The sequence below is a fragment of the Mus caroli genome, unplaced genomic scaffold (genome assembly GCF_978045245.1).
Source record: "Mus caroli unplaced genomic scaffold, Mus_caroli_1 scaffold_13, whole genome shotgun sequence".
Taxonomy (NCBI): domain Eukaryota; kingdom Metazoa; phylum Chordata; class Mammalia; order Rodentia; family Muridae; genus Mus; species Mus caroli.
In genome coordinates, this window is record NW_028227268.1 from 51,650,771 (window position 1) to 51,672,422 (window position 21,652).

The 21,652-nt window shown below is 41.8% G+C and overlaps 1 protein-coding gene across 1 annotated transcript in view; it reads left to right on the forward strand.

Moving 5' to 3' along the window:
* Window positions 1-21,652, forward strand: part of LOC110305614 (NACHT, LRR and PYD domains-containing protein 1a-like) — a 59,281-nt gene that overhangs the window by 12,807 nt on the left and 24,822 nt on the right. Inside the window, exons 3-7 of the mRNA XM_085829278.1 lie at window positions 16,065-16,234; window positions 16,954-17,105; window positions 18,047-18,060; window positions 19,327-19,416; window positions 21,515-21,606. Coding sequence (XP_085685404.1) covers window positions 16,065-16,234; window positions 16,954-17,105; window positions 18,047-18,060; window positions 19,327-19,416; window positions 21,515-21,606 — 518 coding nt within the window. The remainder of the gene's footprint in view (window positions 1-16,064; window positions 16,235-16,953; window positions 17,106-18,046; window positions 18,061-19,326; window positions 19,417-21,514; window positions 21,607-21,652) is intronic.

The window sequence follows — 21,652 nt, forward strand, 5'->3', positions numbered from 1 at the left end:
ATCCCCTATGTCTATGACAGTGATCTTGGCCTTGAGATCTTTCCCCATCACCTCAGAATGCATAGGTATGAGAATCCCTATGGTTTCACTGCCCAGATAATATCTGTATGTGTCAATGAAGCCAGCCTGGCCCTGGCACTCACCTGAAAGGCTCTCTAACTTTCTGCCAATCCCAGTAACAAGGTAAACTTCTTCCAGGGTTTGATACTACTATGCAGTATGGCTTACTTAGTATCAGTATGTGTTTCTTTCCCTCTACATGATTCATACCATAAATATTCATTAAGTACTTATTTTATACAAGCCTCTACCAATCAGTCAAAAGAGGTGAATACAATTGCTGTACAAAGACCACAGAAACTGTGAGAGAAGACAGCCAACTACTTTAATTACGTGGGGAGTGACTCTTGCAATGATGCAATGATCAGGCACATACCAGGTATCAGGGAAGGGAGTGTTTACTTAAGTGGAGAGATTCTCAGGGGTAGTAATGTTTTATATAAGTCTACTGCTTTTACATGTTGAAACTGTTTCCTAATAATCTGAGCTGGAAGAGCTAGGAATCTTCTCCTTCTTCTATTCCTATTGTAGTACCAGGGAAATGTTAGTGATCCCCCTCCAAAAAGACAAGAGTCAATCTTATGCAACACACAGAAGGGTCTATATTCTATTTGAGCTAGCTCACACACACCCCAATGCACCACTGTCATGCAGGATGGTTTTGGTAGTGAGAGAGCCCCAAATGTCTACTGGGGCCAGGCTTTATAGTAAGCAGCAAGCAGGGAGTACATGTGCAAACATCTAATTGGAAAGATACTGTGGCCTTTAGCATAATTGGCTGGTGCTAGGAGTCATATTATAAACTTAATTTCTGCTTCCCTCTGTATTGGTATAGTGGGTGGGCTTGTAACCTGGGGGTGCAAATTTGTTGGGGGAAAAACCTAGAGACACTGATATTGTTGAGGGTGTAACCTAGAAACACTGGTCTTGTTGGGGATTAGCCTAGAGACTGGATCTGGGCTTGGGATTTGTTAGGGGCCAAGTTGGAAACTACTGTTAGGTACCAGTCTGTTAGTTTCCCTGAATTCAAACTTAGGTCAGGTTCTCTAAAATGGAAGATGAACTTAAAAGATTGGGCATCTCACTATTATTCTTATGCTTTTCATAGCATACAAAATTTCCTGGATGTTCTGTGTCAGAAACTTTTTATTATAACATTTTCTTTGACTGATGTATCAATTTATTCTATAGTATCTTCTACACCTAAGATTCTCTCTTTTATCTCTTGTATTCTGTTGGTGGTGCTTGCATCTATAGTTTCTGTTCTCTTACCTAGGTTTTCCATCTCCAGAATTTCCTCAGTTTGTGTTTTCATTATTGGTTCTATTTCCATTTTCAGGTCTGGAACAGTTTTATTCATATTCTTCACCTGCTTGATTGTATTTTCCTGTATTTTTAAGAGAATTATAAATCCCCCCTTTATAGGCCTCTATCATCTTCCTAAGATTGGATTAAAGGACATTTTCTTGTACTTCAACTGGGTTAGGGTGTCAAGGACTTGCTGTAGTAGGATAGATAGGCTCTGTTGTTGACATATTTCCCTGGCTCTTGTTGATTGTATTCTCTTTTTTTTTTTTTTTCAATTTTTTATTAGATATTTTCTTCATTTACATTTCGAATGCTATCCTGAAATACCCCTATATGGTCCCCCTGCCCTACTCTGCTACTGACCCACTCCCACTTTTGGCCCTGGTGTTCCCCTGTACTGGGGCATATAAAGTTTGCAAGAGCCTCTCTTCCCAATGATGGCCGAATAGACCATCTTCTGCTATATATGCAGCTAGAGACATGAGCTCTGGGGATACCGGTTAGTTCATATTGTTGTTACACCTGTCAGGTTGCAGACCCCTTTAGCTCCTTGGGTACTATCTCCTGTTCCACCATTGGGGGCCTTGTGTTCCATCCAATAGATGACTGTGAGCATCCACTTCTGTATCTGCCAGGTACTGCATAGACAAGAGACAGCTATATCAGGGTACTTTCAGCAAAATCTTGCTGGCATATGCAAAAGTGTCTGCGTTTCATGGCTGATTATGGGATGGATCCTCAGGTGGGGCAGTCTCTGGATAGCCCATCATTTTGTCTCAGCTCCAAACTTGGTCTCTGTAACTCCTTCCATGGGTATTTTGTTGGCTATTCTAAGAAGGAATGAAGTATCCACACGTTGGTCTTCCTTCTTGATTTTTTTTTGTGTTTTGCAAATTGTATCTTGGGTATTCTAAGTTTCTGGGCTAATATCCACTTATCAGTGAGTACATATCATTTGAGATCTTTTGTGATTGGGTTACATCACTCAGGATGATATCCTCCAAATCCATCCATTTGCCTAAGAATTTCATAAATTCATTGTTTTTAATAGCTGAGCTGTACTCCATTGTGTAAATATATCACATTTTCTGTATCCATTACTCTGTTGAGGGACATCTAGGTTCTTTCCAGCTTCTGGCTATTATAAATAAAGCTGCTGTGAACATAGTGGAGCATGTGTCCTTATTTTTTTTTATATTTTTTTATTACATATTTTCCTCAATTACATTTCCATTGCTATCCCAAAAGTCCCCCATACCCTCCCCGCCACTTCCCTACCCACCCATTCCCATTTTTTTGGCCCTGGCATTCCCCTGTACTGGGGCATATAAAGTTTGTGTGTCCAATGGGCCTCTCTTTCCAGTGATGACCAACTAGGCCATCTTTTGATACATATGCAGCCAGAGTCAAGAGCTCCCGGGTACTGGTTAGTTCAGAATGTTGTTCCACCTATAGGGTTGCAGATCCCTTTAGCTCCTTGGGTACTTTCTCTAGCTCCTCCATTGGGAACCCTGTGATACATCCAATAGCTGACTGTGAGTATCCACTTCTGTGTTTGCTAGGCCCCGGCATAGTCTCATAATTGACAGCTATATCTGGGACCTTTCAGCAAAATCTTGCTAGTGTATGCAATGGTGTCAGCGTTTGGAAGCTGATTATGGGGTGGATCCCTGGATATGGCAGTCTCTAGATGGTCCATTCTTTCATCACAGCTCCAAACTTTGTCTCTGTAACTCCTTCCATGGGTGTTTTGTTCCCAATTCTAAGAAGGGGCACAGTGTCCACACTTTGGTCTTCATTCTTCTTGAGTTTCATGCGTTTAGCAAATTGTATCTTATATCTTGGGTATCCTAAGTTTTGGGCTAATATCCACTTATCAGTGAGTACATATTGTGTGAGTTCCTTTGTGATTATGTTACCTCACTCAGGATGATGCCTTCCAAGTCCATCCATTTGGCTAGGAATTTCATAAATTCATTCTTTTTAATAGCTAAGTAGTACTCCATTGTGTAAATGTACCACATTTTCTGTATCCATTCCTCTGTTGAGGGGCATCTGGGTTCTTTCCAGCTTCTGGCTATTATAAATAAGGCTACTTAGCAAACACAGGAGTGGATGTTCACAGTCAGCTATTGGATGCATCACAGGGCTCCCAATGGAGAAGCTAGAGAAAGTACCCAAGGAGCTAAAGGGATCTGCAACCCTATTGTTGGAACAACATGATGTACTAACCAGAACCCCGGAGCTCTTGTCTCTAGCTGCATATGTATCGAAAGATGACCTAGTAGGCCATCAATGGAAAGAGAGGCCCATTGGACTTGCAAACTTTATATGCCCCAATATAGGGGTATGCCAGGGCCAAAAGAATGGGAATGGGTGGGTAGGGAAGTGGGGGGCGCTATGGGGGACTTTTGGGATAGCATTGGAAATGTAATTGAGGAAAATATGTAATAAAAATATTAAAAATTTAAAAAAAATAAGGCTACTATGAACATAGTGGAGCATGTGTCCTTCTTACCTGTTGGGACATCTTCTGGATATATGCCCAGGAGAGGTATTGCTGGATCCTCCAGTAGTACTGTGTCCAATTTTCTGAGGAACCGCCAGAATGATTTGCAGAGTGGTTTACAAGCTTGCAATTGCACCAGCAATGGAGGAGTGTTCCTTTTTCTCCACATCCTTGCCAGCATCTGCTGTCACCTGAATTTTTGATCTTAGCCATTCTGACTGGTGTGAGATGGAATCTCAGGGTTGTTTTGATTTGCATTTCCCTGATAATTAAAGATGTTGAACATTTTTCAGGTGCTTCTCAGCCATTTGGTATTCCTCAGTTGAGAATTCTTTGTTCAGTTCTGAGCCCCATTTTTTAATGGGGTTATTTGATTTTCTGGAGTCCACCTTCTTGAGTTCTTTATATATAGTGGATATTAGTCCCCTATCTGATTTACGATAGGTAAAGATCCTTTTTCAATCTGTTGGTGGTCTTTTTGTCTTATTGATGGTGTCTTTTGCCTTGCAGAAGCTTTGCAGTTTCATGAAGTCCCATTTGTCAATTCTCGATCTTACTGTGCAAGCCATTGCTGTTCTATTCAGGAATTTTTCCCCTGTGCCCATATCTTCAAGGCTTTTCCCCACTTTCTGCTCTATAAGTTTCAGTGTCTCTGGTTTTATGTGAAGCTCCTTCATCCAATTAGATTTGACCTTAGTACAAGGAGATAGGAATGGATCAATTCTCATTCTTCTACATGATAATAACCAGTTGTGCCAGCACCATTTGTTGAAAATGCTGTCTTTCTTCCACTGGATGGTTTTAGCTCCCTTGTCGAAGATCAAGTGACCATAGGTGTGTTGGTTCATTTCTGTGTCTTCAATTCTATTCCATTGATCTACCTAACTATCCCTGTACCAGTACCATGTAGTTTTTATCACAATTGCTCTGTAGTAAAGCTTTAGGTCAGGCATGGTGATTCCACCAGAGGTTCTTTTATCCTTGAGAAGAGTTTTTGCTATCCTAGGGTTTTTGTTATTCCAGATGAATTTTCAGATTGCTCTTTCTAATTCGTTGAAGAATTGAGTTGGAATTTTCATGGGGATTGCATTGAATCTGTAGATTGCTTTCAGCAGGATAGCCATTTTTACTGTATTAATCCTGCCAATCTATAAGCATAGGAGATCTTTCCATCTTCTGAGATCTTCTTCAATTTCTTTCTTCAGAGACTTGAAGTTCTTAAAATACAGATCTTTCACTTCCTTAGTTAGAGTCACACCAAGATATTTTATATTATATGTGACTATTGTGAAGGGTGCTGTCTCCCTAATTTCTTTCTCAGCCTATTTATTCTTTGTGTAGATAAAGGTCACTGATTTGTTTGAGTTAATTTTATATCCATCTACTTCACTGTAGCTTTTTATCAGGTTTAGGAGTTCTCTGGTGGAATTTTTAGGGTCACATATATTCTATCACATCATCTGTAAATAGAGACAGTTTGACTTCATCCTTTCCAATTTGTATCCCCTTGATCTCCTTTTGTTGTTAAATTGCTCTGGCTAAGACTTCAAGCACTATATTGAATACGTAGGGAGAAAGTGGGCAGCCTTGTTCCTGACAAGTGGGATTGCTTCCAACTTCTCGCCATTTAATTTGATGTTGGCTACTGGTCCTTGAACTTTCCAAGACTTTTATCATGAAGGGGTATTGGATTTTGTCTAATGTTTTCTTGGCATCTAACGAGATGATCCTATGGCTTTTGTATTTGAGTTTGTTTATATAGTGGATTACCTTAATAGATTTCTGTATATTAAACATCCCTGGGATGAAGCCTACTTGATCATGATGGATATTTGTTTTCATGTGTTCTTGGACTCAGTTTGTGAGGATTTCATTGAGTATTTTTGCATCCATGTTCATAAGGGAAATTGGTCTGAAGTTGTTTTTCTTTGTTGGGTCTTTATGTGGTTTAGGTATCAGAGTAATGGTGGCTACATAGAATGAATTGGGTAGAGTACCTTCTATCTCTATTTTGTGGAATAGTTTGAGGAGAGTTGGAATTAGGTCTTCTTTGAAGGTCTGACAGAACTCTGCACTAAACCCATCTGGTCCTGGGCTTTTTTTGGTTGGTAGACTATTAATGACTGCTTCTATTTATTTAAGGTATATGGGAGTGTTTAGATCATTAATCTTATCCTGATTTAACTTTGGTACCTGGTATCTGTCTAGAAAATTGTCCATTTCATCCAGGTTTAATAGTTTTGTTGAGTATAGCCTTTTGTAGTAGGATCTGATGATGTTTTGAATTTTCTCGGGTTCCATTGTTATGCCTCCCTTTTCATTTCTGAATTTGTTAATTAGGATACTGTCCCTGTGCCCTCTAGTTAGTCTGGCTAAGGGTTTATCTATCTTGTTGATTTTCTCAAAGAACCAGCTCCTGGTTTGGCTGATTCTTTGAATAGTTCTTTTTGTTTCTACTTGGCTGATTTCAGCCCTGAGTTTGATTACTTCCTGTCATCTCTTCGATGAATTTGCTTCCTTTTGTTCTAGAGCATTTAGGTTTGCTGTCAAGCTGCTAGTGTATCCTCTGTCTAGTTTCTTTTTGGCAGCCCTCAGAGCTATGAGTTTTCCTCTTAGGATTGCTTTCATTGTATTCCATAAGTTTGGGTATGTTGTGGCTTCATTTTCATTAAACTCTACAAAGTCTTTAATTTCTTTATTTCTTCTTTGACCAAGGTAACATTGAGTAGAGTGTTATTCAGCTTCCACGTGAATGTTGGCTTTCTATTATTTATGTTGATATTGAAGATCAGCCTTAGTCCATGGTGATCTGATAGAATGCATGGGATAATTTCAATGTTTTTGTATCTGTTGAGGCCTATTTTGTGACCAATTATATGTTCAATTTTGGAGGAGGTACAATGAGGTGCTGAGAAGAAGGTATATCCTTTTGTTTTAGGAAGAAATGTTCTGTAGATATCTGTTAAATTCATTTCTTTTATAACTTCTGTTAATTTCAATGTGTCTCTGTTTAGTGTCTGTTTCCATGATCTGTCCAATGATCAGAGTCACGTGTTGAAGTCTCCAACTATTATTGTGTGAGGTTCAATGTTTGATTTGAGCTTTACTAAAGTTTCCTTAATGGATGTGGCTGCCCTTGCATTTGAAGCATAGATATTCAGAATTGAGAGTTCTTCTTGGAAGATTTTACTTTTGATGAGAATGAAGTGCCCCTCCTTGTCCTTTTTGGTAACTTTGGATTGGAAGATGATATTATTCGATATTAAAATGGCTACTCCACCTTGTTTCTTTGGACCATTAGCTTGGAAAATTGTTTTCCAGCCTTTTACTCTGAGGTAGTGTCTGTGTTTGGCCCTGAGGTGGGTTTCCTGTATGCAGCAAAATGTTGGGTCCTCTTTGTATAGCCAGTCTGTTAGTTTATGTCTTTTTATTGGGGAATTGAGTCCATTGATATTAATAGATATTAAGAAAAAGTAATTATTGCTTCCTGCTATTTTTGTTGTTAATGTTGGTGTTCTATTCTTTTGGCTGTCTTCTTTTCGGTTCATCGAAGGATTATATTCTTGCTTTTTCTAGGGCATAATTTCCCTCGTTGTGTTGGTGTTTTCCTCTTATTATCCTTTGAAGGGCTGGATTCGTGGAAAGATATTGTGTGAATTTGGTTTTGTCATGGAACACCTTGGTTTCTCCATCTATGGAAATTGAGAGTTTTGCTGGGTATAGTAACCTGGGATGGCATTTGTATTCTCTTAGGGTCTGTATAACATCTGTCCAGGATATTCTGGCTTTCATAGTCTCTGGTGAGAAGTCTGGTGTAATTCTAATAGGCCTGCCTTTGTATGTTACTTGACCTTTTTTCTTTACTACTTTTAATATTCTGTCTTTATTTAGTGCATGTGTTGTTCTGATTATAATGTGTAGGGAGTAATTTCTTTTCTGGTCCAGTCTATTTGGAGTTCTGTAGGCTTCTTGTATGTTCATGGGCATCTCTTTCTTTATGGTAGGGAAGTTTTCTTCTATAATTTTGTTGAAGATATTTGCTGGCTCTTTAAGTTGAAAATCTTCATTCTCATTTACTCCTATTATCAGTAGGTTTGGTCTTCTCATTGTGTCCTGAATTTCTTGGATGTTTTGAGTTAAGATATTTTTGCATTTTGCATTTTCTTGATTGTTGTGTCCATGCTGTCATGGAATCTTCTGCACCTGATATTCTCTCTTCCATCTCTTGTATTCTGTTGCTGATGCTCACATCTATGGTTCCTGATTTCTTTCCTGGGATTTCTATCTCCAGAGTTGTCTCCCTTTGGGTTCTCTTTATTTTTTTCTACTTCCATTTTTAGATCTTGGATGGTTTTATTCAATTCCATTACCTGTTTCATTGTGTTTTCCTGTAATTCTTTAAGGGATTTTTGTGTTTCCTTTTTAAGGACTTCTACTTGTTTAGCAGTGTTTTCCTGTAATTATTTAAGGGCTTCCACCTGTTTAGCTGTGTTCTCCTGTATTTCTTTAAGTGAGTTATTAATGCCCTTCTTAAAATCCTCTACCACCATCATGAGATATGATTTTAAATCTGAATCTTGCTTTTCGGGTGTGTTGGGGTATCCAGGACTCGATGTGGTAGGCATACTAGGTTCTGATGGTGCTCAGTCTTCTTGGTTTCTGTTAGTAATATTCTTACATTTGCCTTTCGCCATCTGTTAATCTCTGGTGTTAGATGATCTAGCTGTCTCTGGTTGGAGCTTGTTCCTCCTGTGATTCTATTAACCTCTGTCAGTACTCCTGGGAGTCCAACTCTTACCTGAGTCCCAGTGGTCAGAGTACTCTCTGCAGGCAAGATCTCCTCTTGCAGTGAAGGTGACCAGAAGTCTGGAGCTCTGATCCACTTCTTGAGTCCTGGAGTCAGAACCTTCCCTGTAGGCCAACTTTCTTCTGGCAAGGAAAGTGCCCTGGGGTCTGGGTCTCAGCTCTGCTTCCTGGCTGAGGGTGAATGCCCAAAGGGAACCTGTCCAAGAAGCTCTGTTGCTTTTGCTACCCACATGCCCTCAAGAGATCCCAAGGTCCTGGGTGTGCTAGCCCGCCTAAGGTGTGGAGAGTCCTCTGGGGACCTTTGGAGCCTCCGCCAGGTTTGCCTGTAAGATGGCATGAACTGGCCTCAATCTAGATGAATCCCTGCTTCAGGTCGGGCAGGGTTCCTTTGTCCCTTTTCCTGCTGGCACAAGACCATCTGGGATTCTTTGGAACTGATGTGGCTTTCCACTCACCAGTGATTCCGAGGCCCTGGCTGTGCTAGGGGCCCTGCAGTGTGGACAGTCCTCTGGGGACGTTTGGAGCCTCCACCTGGTTCACGCAGAAGATGGCGTGCAGCTGGCCCTGAAATACTCTTTCTTTGTTGAATCTTTGTGTGGTTTAGGTATCAGAGTAATTGTGGCTTCAAAGAATGAATTGGGTAGAGTACCTTCTGTTTCTATATTGTGGAATACTTTGAGGAGAGTTGGAATTAGGTCTTCTTTGAAGGTCTGATAGAACTCTGCACTAAACCCATCTGGTCCTGGGGTTTTTTTTTTTTTTTTTTTTTTTTTTTTTTGGTTGGGAGACTAATAATGACTGCTTCTATTTCTTTAGGGGATATGGGACTGTTTGGAGTATTAATCTTATCCTGATTTAACTTTGGTACCTGGTATCTGTCTAGAAAATTTTCCATTTCATCCAGGTTTTCCAGTTTTGTTGAGTATAGCCTTTTGTTGTAGGATCTGATGATGTTTTGAATTTCCTCGGGTTCTATTGTTATGCCTCCCTTTTCATTTCTGAATTTGTTAATTAGGATACTGTCCCTGTGCCCTCTGGCTAAGGGCTTATCAATCTTGTTGATTTTCTCAAAGAACTAGCTCCTGGTTTGGTTGATTCTTTGAATAGTTCTTTTTGTTTCCACTTGGTTGATTTCAGCCCTAAGTTTGATTATACCCTACCATCTACTCCTCTTGGGTGAATTTGCTTCCTTTCCTTCTAGAGCTTCTAGGTGTGCTGTCAGGCAGCTACTGTATGCTCTCTCCAGTTTCTTTTTGGAGGCATTCAGGGGTATGATTTTTTCTCTTAGGACTGCCTTCATTGTGTCCCATAAATTTGGATATTTTGTGGCTTCATTTTCATTAAACTCTAAAAAGTCTTTAATTTCTTTCTTTATTTCTTCCTTGACAAATATATCATTGAGTAGAGTGTTGTTCAGTTTCCATGTGAATGTTGGCTTTCTATTATTTATGTTGTTATTGAAGATCAGCCTTAGTCCGTGGTGATCTGATAGGATGCATGGGATAATTTCAATAATTTTGTATCTGTTGAGGCCTGTTTTGTGACCAATTATATGGTCAGTTTTGGAGGAGGTACCATGAGGTGCTGAGAAGAAGGTATATCCTTTTGTTTTAGGATAAAATGTTCTGTAGATATATGTTAAATCCATTTGTTTCATAACTTCTGTTAGTTTCATTGTTTCTTTGTTTATTTTCTCTTTCCAGGATGTATCCATTGATGAGAGTGGGGTGTTAAAGTCTCCAACTATTATTGTCTGAGGTGCAATGTGTGCTTTGAGCTTTACTAAAGTTTCTTTAATGAATGTGGCTGCCCTTGCATTTGGAGCATAGTTATTCAAAATTGAGAGTTCATCTTGGTAGCTTTTACCTTTGATGAGTATGAAGTGTTCCTCCTTGTCTTTTTTGATAACTTTGGGTTGGAAGTCAATTTTATTTGATATTAGAATGGCTACTCCAGCTTGTTTCTTCAGACCATTTGCTTGAAAATTATTTTCCAGCCTTTTACTCTGAGGTAGTGTCTGTGTTTTTCTCTGAGGTGGGTTTTCCTATAATCAGTAAAAATGTTAGGTCCTGTTTGTGTAGCCAATCTGTTAGTCTACGTCTTTTTATTGGGGAATTGAGTCCATTGATATTAAGAGTTATTAAAGAAAATTGTTGCTTCCTGTTATTTTCGTTGTTAAAGTTGGGATTCTGTTCTTGCGGCTGTCTTTGTTTCAGTTTGTTGAAGGATTACTTTCTTGCTCTTTCTAGGGTGTAGTTTCCATCCTTGTGTTGGTGTTTTCCTTTTATTATCCATTGAAGGGCTGGATTCATAGAAAGATATTGTGTGAATTTGGTTTTATCATTGAATACTTTGGTTTCTCCATCTATGGTGATTGAGAGTTTTACTGAGTATAGTAGCCTGGGCTGGCATTTGTGTTCTCTTAGGGTCTGTATAACATCTGTCCAGGATATTCTGGCTTTCATAGTCACTGGTGAGAAGTCTGGTGTAATTCTAATAGGCCTGCCTTTATATTTTACTTGACCTTTTTCGCTTACTGCTTTTAATATCCCATCTTTATTAGTGCATTTGTTATTCTGATTATAATGTGTCAGGAGGGATTTCTTTTCTGGTCCAGTCTATTTGGAGTTCTGTAGGCTTCTTGTATGTTCATGGGCATCTCTTTCTTTATGGTAGGGAAGTTTTCTTCTATAATTTTGTTGAAGATATTTGCTGGCTCTTTAAGTTGAAAATCTTCATTCTCATCTACTCCTATTATCAGTAGGTTTGGTCTTCTCATTGTGTTATCCTTAGTTTTGGTCTTCGGATTGTGTCCTGGATTTCTTGGATGTTTTGAGTTAGGATCTTTTTGCATTTTGCATTTTCTTGATTGTTGTGTCTATGCTCTCCATGGAATCTTCTGCACCTGATATTCTGTCTTCCATCTCTTGTATTCTGTTGCTGATGCTCACATCTATGGTTCCTGATTTCTTTCCTGGGGTTTCTATCTCCAGAGTTGTCTCCCTTTGGGTTCTCTTTATTTTTTTTTTACTTCCATTTTTAGATCTTGGATGGTTTTATTCAATTCCATTACCTGTTTCGTTGTGTTTTCCTGTAATTCTTTAAGGGATTTTTGTGTTTCTTCTTTAAGGACTTCTACTTGTTTAGCAGTGTTTTCCTGTAATTCTTTAAGGGCTTATACCTGTTTTGCCATGTTTTCTTGTATTTCTTTAAGTGAGTTATTAATGCCCTTCTTAAAACCTGAGTCTTGCTTTTTGGTTGTTTTGGAGTATGCAGGATTCTCTGAGGTGGGAGTGCTGGGTTCTGATGATGATGAGCAGTCTTGGTTTCTGTTAGTAAGATTCTTACATTTGCCTTTTGCCATCTGGTAATCTCTGGCATTAGTTGTTATAGCTGTCTCTGACTGGAGTTTATTCCTCCTGTGATTCTGTTAACCTCTGTCAGCTCTCCTGAGAGTCCAACTCTCTCCTGAATCTCAGTGGTCAGAGCACTCTCTACGGGCCACCTCTCCTCTGGGGTGGCGGGGTGAGCACAGATATCTGGAGCTCAGATCTGCTTCCTGGCTGAAGATGATGGCCTGAAACGGGGTCTGTCCCAGAAGCTATGTTGCTTCTGCAGTCCACAAGCTTTCCTACACAGGCTGGGCTCTGAGGGACTTGGGATACAAGATGGCTCTGTCTCCTACTCTGGTGGGTAGTGCAGAGTCCCTGGCAGCCACCTCTCCTCTGTTGGGGAAGGAGAGTAGGGGTCTGGAGCTCAGATCTGCTTCCTGGCTGAAGATGATGGCCCAAAATGGGGCCTGTCCCAGAAGCTATGTTGCTTCTACAGTCTGCAGGCTTTTCTGTGCAGACTGGACTCTTAAGGATCCAGGATACAAGATCTGATTGTATTCTTAAACTGTCTTTTAGCCCTCTGAATTTTGTCATTAGTGTAGGCTTAGGTGCTGATTTCTGAATTTATCTCTATTGGATGGGACTTTTGTATTATTTTTCCCTTGGTTCTGTTTCCTCTCTGTCTTCTGACCTGAGTGGTCTAGAGTTCTGGTGACTAGGAAGGTGGCTCCTCGGAAGTTTTTGTGCCCTGTATGGCCACAGAGTTTTGTGTGATAAATTTGCCTCTGTGGTACCTAGTACCAGTGTGGCCTAGGGTCCTTGGTGTTACAGTGTCCTATGGGAAAACAGGCAGTGTTTTGGGCCAGAAAACTAGAGTCTAGGACGGAGTGCAGTTTCAGGGTGTTGGGTGTGTTTTAAGGTTTGGCAGGCAAGGGCTTGAAATGGGGTCTTACCTGGATATTTCTTGTGCCTGTGGGCTTCTTCAAATGCAGGCAGAGTAGTGGGCCTGAAAATGGAGTTCAGAAGACAGGATGAAGTTTACCCCTGTTGGGTGTGCTTTAGGGGGATTTGGCTACAAGGGCATTCGGGGGGATGGGGATGCTGGGTTTTATCTGACTGGACCTGAGGCCTGCAGGCATCTGGAAATGCAGGCAGAGTCGTCGACCAGAAAATGAAGTGCTGGGACAGAGTCAAGGCTTTGAAATCTAAATATCTGTCCCCAGTGACATACTTTCTGCCACAAAGCCTCTCCTAAGAGCACTATGACTTGAACAAACATTCAAATGTCCATGACTCAGGATGACATCTCATTCAAAACACCACATCTAGCAAGCACAAGACCCTGGATTTGATCCTCAGCATAAAGGCAAAATGTGTTATATCCTTTAATCTATTCTCTGTATACTTGACTATGGGAAAACTGAGTCACACTTTATCTGTTATATTATATTTACATTTGTTTTCTTAGTGAATCAAGGCTGTCTTTTCCTAGAACTAAATGTTTAGTACAGTATTATTCTCAATAGCCTTATGAAAATACCTACATAGAATAACACGGCCAGTTGGATCATTTTCCTATTCTTGGTCATTTTAGGTTGTTTCTAAGTATCTATGGTTATAAAAGTTAGTCTTGAAGGCTTGAGACCGAAGTTGTGAGTAGAAGTCTTGTATGGAACTTCAGAAGAATTCTGAGGATGTACAAAGCCAGAGGCCAGATAAGGAAAGTGGAACCAGGAACACCAGCCTGCTTTGAAAGCATGCTGCCCTTAGAACTCTGACAATCCCATCAGAAAGTGAAAGGCTGCAGCTGCTAGTAAGAAAATAGAGTTGAAAGAAAAACTCAAGGAGATAAACAAGAGGTCATTGCAAACAAGGAAAACAGTTCCAAAGCAGAATTGGCCAATGCCAAGGGCAAGGGGGAAAAACAGCTCAGGAAATTAAGGTATCAAAGATGGCAGGGGGAGCAATTTCTCTGAGTGTGGTTCATAATGCCACCTTATTCTTTTTAAACAATGCAGTCTGGATTTCCATGTTCATTCATTATAAATACAGACAATGCATCAAAACTGCCATTCTTTGTGGGTAGGGGGAGTGGTTGAGACAACAAGAGCACTGGCTGCTCATACAGAAGATGTGAAGCCACTCCCAACACCCACAGCAGATGGATAACACCACCTTTGACTATAGTCCCAGATGATCTTAGGCTCAACTTCTAACCTCTGCTGGCTCCTACCTCCATACAGGGCACAGAAAATCAGGCATAAAAATCATACACATAAAGTTAAAAACATAGGTAAATCTTTTTAAAAATATCATTCTTTGAAGTGTAGAATTTGATTTCCCTGATATTTCCCTGGTGTCATAAAATTGGAGGGATGAAATCCTTTTTTTTTTTTTTCAGTCAAAGTTGCCTACTTTCTTTTTTTTATTATTATTTTTTTAATTAGGTATTTATTTCAGTTAAATTTCCAATGCTATCCCAAAAGTCCCCCACACGCTCCCCCACACGCTCCCCCACCCACTCCCCCGCCCTCCCACTCCCACTTCTTGGCTCTGGTGTTCCCCTGTACTGAGGCATATAAAGATTGCAAGACCAATGGGCCTCTCTTTCCACTGATGGCCAACTAGGCCATCTTCTGATATATATGTAGCTAGAGACAAGAGTTCCGGGGGGTACTGGTTAGTTCATATTGTTGTTCCACCTATAGGGTTGCAGATCCCTTTAGCTCCTTGGGTACTTTCTCTAGCTCCTCCATTGGGGGCCCTGTGATCCATCCAATAGCTGACTGTGAGCATCCACGTCTGTGTTTGCTAGGCCCCAGCATAGTCTCACAAGAGACAGCTATCTCTGGGTCCTTTCAGCAAAATCCTGCTAGTGTATGCAATGGTGTCAGCGTTTGGAAGCTGATTATGGGATAAAGTTACCTACTTTCAATCAGTGTTTTGACAGGTGGATTTTTTTTGAGTTGCTGTTTTGTTTTGTTTGTAGTGCTAGAGATCCAGTGCTGCACCGTCCAGGCATGGAGCTGTTCCCAGACTCTGGGTGTTTGTAGCTCAGTCTAGCCTAGAATTCACCATTCCCACTCCTAGTAAATTTTGTTGCTGACATTAAAGAATGAAGGAATGCACTACCATAGTGGGCTGATCTCTCTCTCTCTCTCTCTCTCTCTCTCTCTCTCTCTCTCTCTCCCTGTGTGTGTGTGTGGGGGGGTGTATGTGTGACTGTTTGACTGTCTTTCTGTCTCTTTCTCTTTGTCTCTCCCTCTATTTCTATCTCTCTTTGTCTCTCTGTCTCTGTCCCTATTTCTATCTCTCTTTCTCTCTTTCTCTCTTTCTCTCTATCTCTATCTCTATGTCTATATGTCTGTCTCTTTCTCCTCATCTCTCTCTATGTTTCTGTCTCTCTGTCTCTGTCCCTATTTCTGTCAGTCTTTCTATCTCTGCCTGCCTCTCTGTCTCTTTTTCTCTGTGTCTCTCTCTCTGTCTGTTTCTCTGTGTGTGTGTGTGTGTGTCCACTCTCCCTTCTTTCTCCTCTTTCTGTGGCTACCTACCCTTGGAAGGATACAAGAACCATGTGAACCAACACAGCTGTAGTATAGTGTGTGATGCACCATACCAAGAGGGAGCCATTCCCCTCTCTTCCTTTGAGCTTTCCATTATGAGACTTGAGAAATCTGCTCCAAAGGAAAGCATCTGCATTCACACCGAAGAGAAGAAGCCCATTTGGATTTTCAGGTCACACTTTGTGCCAGGCCATGAGTTGAGCACCATAGATTACAAAGAAATGATGTAAGACATTTGTTCACACCTTTGGGACTGAGTCAGAAACAGACACACAAAATGAACACACATCATGCAATCCTAAAGGACATAGATGAGGAGAGAATCCAGAATTTGGAGCAAAAGAAAACGTAGAATGCTAGTGAATTCTGGGGATGGCATCCCTGTGCCTGGGGCTCGGGTAGATAGAAACCCATCTGCTATATGGGGCTGTGCACAGATCATACACATGCAATTCACATGCCTCTGCTACCTCTCTGTCCCCTCAGGTACAGATGGACCCCAATCACTGATGCCAGTTGGAAGATTCTCTTCTACAATCTTAAATTCGCCAGAAATCTGGAGGAGCTGGACCTCAGTGGGAATCCACTGAGCTACTCTGCAGTGCAATATCTCTGTAAGGCCCTGAGATACCCTGGCTGGCAACTAAAGAACTTGTGGTGAGTCTGGACTGGGTTCTCCCCTGAAACAGGGGTAGATGGAAAGATGTCTAGGGTGAGGCTTGGTATTTATCAAATATTCACTAAACTCCAGTGACCACACCTGTAACACATGCCAGACTTGTTAAGAAAAACAAATGGGACTCTGTTCTTGGGGATCATGAAAGATTGCATTCATCAAGAAATCCCACTAGCTAATGATTAAACTGGACTCATGAGGACCTCAGTGGAGCACACTTCCTGAGGACATGGATAAAGCAGAAGTGAAGAATACAAAGGCAAAGGAAAGCCTGGGGGGAGAAAGTTCCAGGTCTGAGGAGTGGCATCTCCCCATTTCCTGCTAACCTCTGCCCTCTTAAGAGGCCTTCTGTTCTGTTTCTATAGACTCTGTCTTTATTAAGATTTCACATAACAAGTGAGATCATGCCTGACTTTTTGTCTAGCGAATTTCACATCACATGGAATTTACCAGTGAGCTGCCCTAGGCCTCATGGAGTTCTGCCATTCTAATGGCAGCAGAGCATTGGTCCTGACCTGTATCCAGTGCTCCTGAAACTCAGCTGTGGGAAAGATGGAATTATCTACCTAGGCCAGAAAAAGCACAACAGGGAGCTAAGCAATGCCAGCACAGCAAGCCAGAAATCACAAATGGAGACCTGAGCTAAGTTTCCAAGGACAGTGAACCTTGGAAAAGCTGACACTGGACATCTCTCATGCCGGCTTGTTGACTGTCACCTCACATCCACATACTGCTCACTCCTGGCCTCATTGCTGAGTGACCATCCCAGCCTGACTGAGCTAGACCTGCAGCTGAATGACCTGGGTGACGATGGTGTGAGGCTGTTGTGTCTTAGGATTGTGTCTTGTTGTGTTGTGATTTAGGAATCATACGGGCAACCTCAGCATCCTGAGGTAAGCAAGCTGGGAGATTCAACTCTGGACAGAAGGAGAGGAAGGGACATTGGTGGGATTCAAGCTAACAGGGCATAAAAAAGAAAGGGGACAGATAATGCATAATCAACCTTGCTTTTGACCAACTTGCCCATGCCCTGTGAATCGGCAAATCACAGTCTTCTCTAAAACTCAGTTTCCTTGTATATTAAATGGAATGTGGTACCTGTCCCATTAATATGTAATGTATATGACATATTACATATGAAATAGCATGCAGTATGCATATGTAAAACAAAAATAATGCTAGGTAGGTAGCTGGACATGGTAGAATCACATGCATTAGCATGGCTTATAGCATAAGAGACTCCAAGGATATTGTTTCTCCAAGAGAGTGCCTCAATCATTATCCATTCATTAATTCATGTATGCATGCATTTGTATCAGGTTCTCTGTGTGCCAAACATTGGTGCAGGCCCTAGGAAAAGAATCACAAACACACATAGCTCTGTCTTCTGAGTTATGTGGAAAGAGACAGATATTGATCAACCATCAGTCTGAGACTCTGTACTGACCAACTGCTAAATGCTGTTCACTCAACAATATTATGAGAGTATAATTCTATAAGAGGCATAATCTTACTCAATGGCTCAAGAGGGATCTCTGAATCCTGGAGGAGAAATAGTTCTTGGTTCAGCAGACATGAAGCCAGCAGCTCAGGCAAGGGCAGAGTTGGGGAAGGCTCTGGAAGAGATAGTCAACCCATAAATGGTTGACTACAGAAGCCTGAGATAGTTTTCAGCACCTGCAGCTGTAAGATTCCTCCTGGCCTAGAGTTCCATGCAAACAAAGAAAGCCTCAAACCTACAGCCCTGGAGACATGTGTACTTCTCCACACAGCCCTTCATGCTGTCTCTAAGCTGTCCCCTCTCCGGTCCCTCCACCTCTCTAGCACAAGTCCACAGGCAGTTTCTAAAGGAACACTTCGAAGGGGTTGCTGGCCTGTGCCCTTCATGAGCTCAGAGAATCACAGAGGCTCTGGAGCCCTGTACCCAGAGCCTACTGGTTCTTCCAGCCAATAGGAAAATCAGACACACCTGTGCCCTGGGACTTCCCTCTACCTGGTCTTCTGCCCCAACAATCAAACCTAAAGGAGCAGCTGGGCAGTGAAGAGCCTTGCTTCCACCGCTCTCACAGCTGAAACTGGCCCGGCTGCTTGATACCTTCGTTCTCCCACCTGCTTTCAGCCATGACTGTTCCTTATACACTGAAGAGCATGTCCACAACTGGCCTCTGCTGCAGGTCTTCCTTCCAGACAATTCAGTTACATGTGAATTCTCAGCTGTCTCTCTCCATCCTCAAGACAGAACATTCTTGAACTCAAAGGCTCTGTCATCCTCCCATAAAGTAGCTTAGTGTCATTGCACAGCCTCTCAGAGGAAGAGGAGCTTTTCCCCTCCTGCTTTGTCTGTGCCTCACAGCAGGCAGAATGGGAGTGATGTATCCATGCTTAAGAACTGAGGACTCTGAAACCCAGAGAAGGCAGGCACTAGTCTAACACCATGAACAACCCTGCAACTTGAGGATCATGAGAGTGGACCAGAGGACTTTAGTAGTGGCTTTAGTGTAAGGACAAGATTTCCTTCCTTAGCACTAAAGGGATGGAGGTGGGAGGTGAGAATGGAACCAAGGCTCTTTCCTTCATGGTGAATGTCTATGAAACCTTGCATCCCACCACTATGTGTTTACTTCAAAGAGCTGCCTAGAATCACTTTGGAAATATGGACATGACCTCCAATCCACAGGGAATGCTGGTACCTACAGATATGCTCTTTGCTGACTGCCCCCTTTCTAGGACAGCCTTTTCCAATGACTGACCTGTATAGAGGGGGTTTTAAGGGCCATCCCCTCATTTCTTTTCTGGAATATTCCAAAAAAAAAAAAACTCTTCTTTTATTCACATCTCCCTGAACACTGAACAAGTCCCACTGAGACAGGCTCATAGACACATATCCTTTCTCTCAGCCTGCTGATGCTCTTTCTGTCTCTCCCCTTTGTCCTGAGTTTTGATCAAGGAAAAGGCTGAATAAGCCTCCTCACTGGATCCATCCACAGACAACAGAGCTCAGGATCCTGAACTCTGACCTCTCAAGATCCTGTGGTAGATCCCAGAAGAAACAGCCCCTTTTTGTGCTTGTAGGCTGGATCAGGCCACTCTCAGTGCCCAGGTGATTACAGAGCTCAGGACCGTGGAGGCAGAGAATCCAAAGCTGCACATCTCCAGCACATGGTAAGGGAGGAAGGGAGACAAAGATTTCCCTCTGCTCAACCCTGTTCCTATATGGCTGGTTCAAAGCTGAGAGGTGGGAAAATAGTCCTGAGGTGGGAAAGACACAGAAAGTCTGGAAGAAACCAGGAAACCACAGCAATTGAAGTAAGGAAGAGTTGAATGTAAGGAGGTTGTATGATTTTTTTTAGAAAAATGGAATCATATAATATGCCTACTTAAGCTCTTCCATCAGATAATAATTATGAAAGGGTGAGTTAGTGGAGAGTCCCCTGGAAACAGCAAGTGTGATGACAGTAGCCACCACTAAAGCCAGACAACTGGAACTATGAAAGCAGAACCCACAGAGAAATAAGACATAGAGAAACAGAGTACAAAACACACCCTGTGTATCACTGTTTAAACTCTAAAGCTCAGACAGACACATACACTAAAGGGAATGGGTATGATCCAACACACACACACACACACACACACACACACACACTGCTATGGACTATGAAGCCTTGGGAAAGGAAAAGTCCATTTTCATCCCCCAGGGACTGTGCTAAAGCCTGGTTTTTGGCACATTTCAGTTCATGACTATGAATTCCATCAGCTTCTAAGTTCCTAGCTTCTTGCTGCATAGGAAATGAAAGGGTCCTCTAGACAGAGGAGGGCCATCCATTCATTGAACAAACATTCCTGCAGAAACACTATGCATCAAACACTATTTGGTCATCTTAGGACACACTCATGTTCAAGGCAGACATGGCCCAACATTTATTACCTCACTCCAGCAGAGGTAACACTTGCTCCCCCACTGTCCACATAATTGTACCCAGGGATTCTGTGAGTGCAGTGGTGGTCTGTCTGACCTCATGCAAAGCTAAGGTGAGCTATGGTGACTTCTCAAAGATGGGAAATCTGGGAAGAGCCAAGGAGTAGGAAACACCAGGCATAGAGTTTCTAAGGAAGCAGAAAGAACACCTCCTTGGAGGGAGAGGAAACCACATGTGGAAACCTTCAGCTCTGTTCACCATCACCTCAGAGATCCACAGAAATGCAGGTTCTGAGGCCCCACTCCATCTCTACTGAACCAGAATCTCAGGTAGGACAGCTTCCTTCAGTGAGATTTCTGATCTAGCAGCTATCCAGGTGACATTTGAACATGGTAATTTGCGAGTCACTGATCTAGAGGTCAATGAGCAGAAAAAGTATAGGAGGTCCTGGAGTAGACAGAAGCCAGATTAATAATAATGCCCCATGCCAAGAAATTTCTACTTCTGCGCAGAGGCAACAAGAGACATTCCATTGTCTCAGTCACGAAGTGACATCTCCTCCCATGTTTTATGGTCAGCTACTATGCAGAAAATGTGCTGGAAGGGACCACATCAGGAGCAGGAATACCCATCAGAAGATGTTGTCAGTGGCTCAGGATATTGCTCCTCCATCCCAGGACTAGGATGCAGACTTTGTGAGTGTGGAGTAGAGAACAAAAAGAAGGGGAGATTTAGAAGGTATTTTCTAGATGATTAGCATTCACAGTGAGTGATTATTAGTTTGTTTTCTGTGGCAAAAAAAAAAAATGTCTGGACACTGGGCACCAGATACAAAGAACAGAGACTACTTCTCCCAGTTCTGGATATAAGGAAGGGCAAGAGCATGGACTCTGCTTCTAGAGAAGCCCTTCTTGCTCTTCCATCTGATTTCCCAACAGAGAAAGTTGAAAGTAAGACATTAAGCTGGCTTTTTGTGTCAATCCTGTCAGGGCACAGGAATCGACCTCTGTAGTGACCATATTGACCCCTTTATGAAGGCAGACCCCTCATGATTTCATCATGTCTGACCCTTCATCCTGTGATCACTATGGCATTGTATTGGGGATTAACATTCTAATGTGTGGACACTGGGGAAACATTCATATAAAGCAAAGATGGGGTTGAGATTATCCTAGTTCTGATACATGGATGAATCATTCATACAGTTGTGACTCAGAGAAGAAGCATGGGACAGAGTTAAAATCCAGATTGGTTGGATTTTGTGTGGGGATATTGTGTAGAGAACCCTGGTCCTCTGTGGTTTTCCTGACATCTGAGGGAAAGAATATGTCTGTGCGTAGGAAGCCACATGTGATGATCCCTACTGAGAACAAGGATAAAGAAGAAGTGAGTGATAGCCCAAAGTCATTCAAGCAGCAGCGAAAACAATCAGGTATGTGAAAGGATCAGGCACAGAGCCTGTGAGTATAAGAGCATCT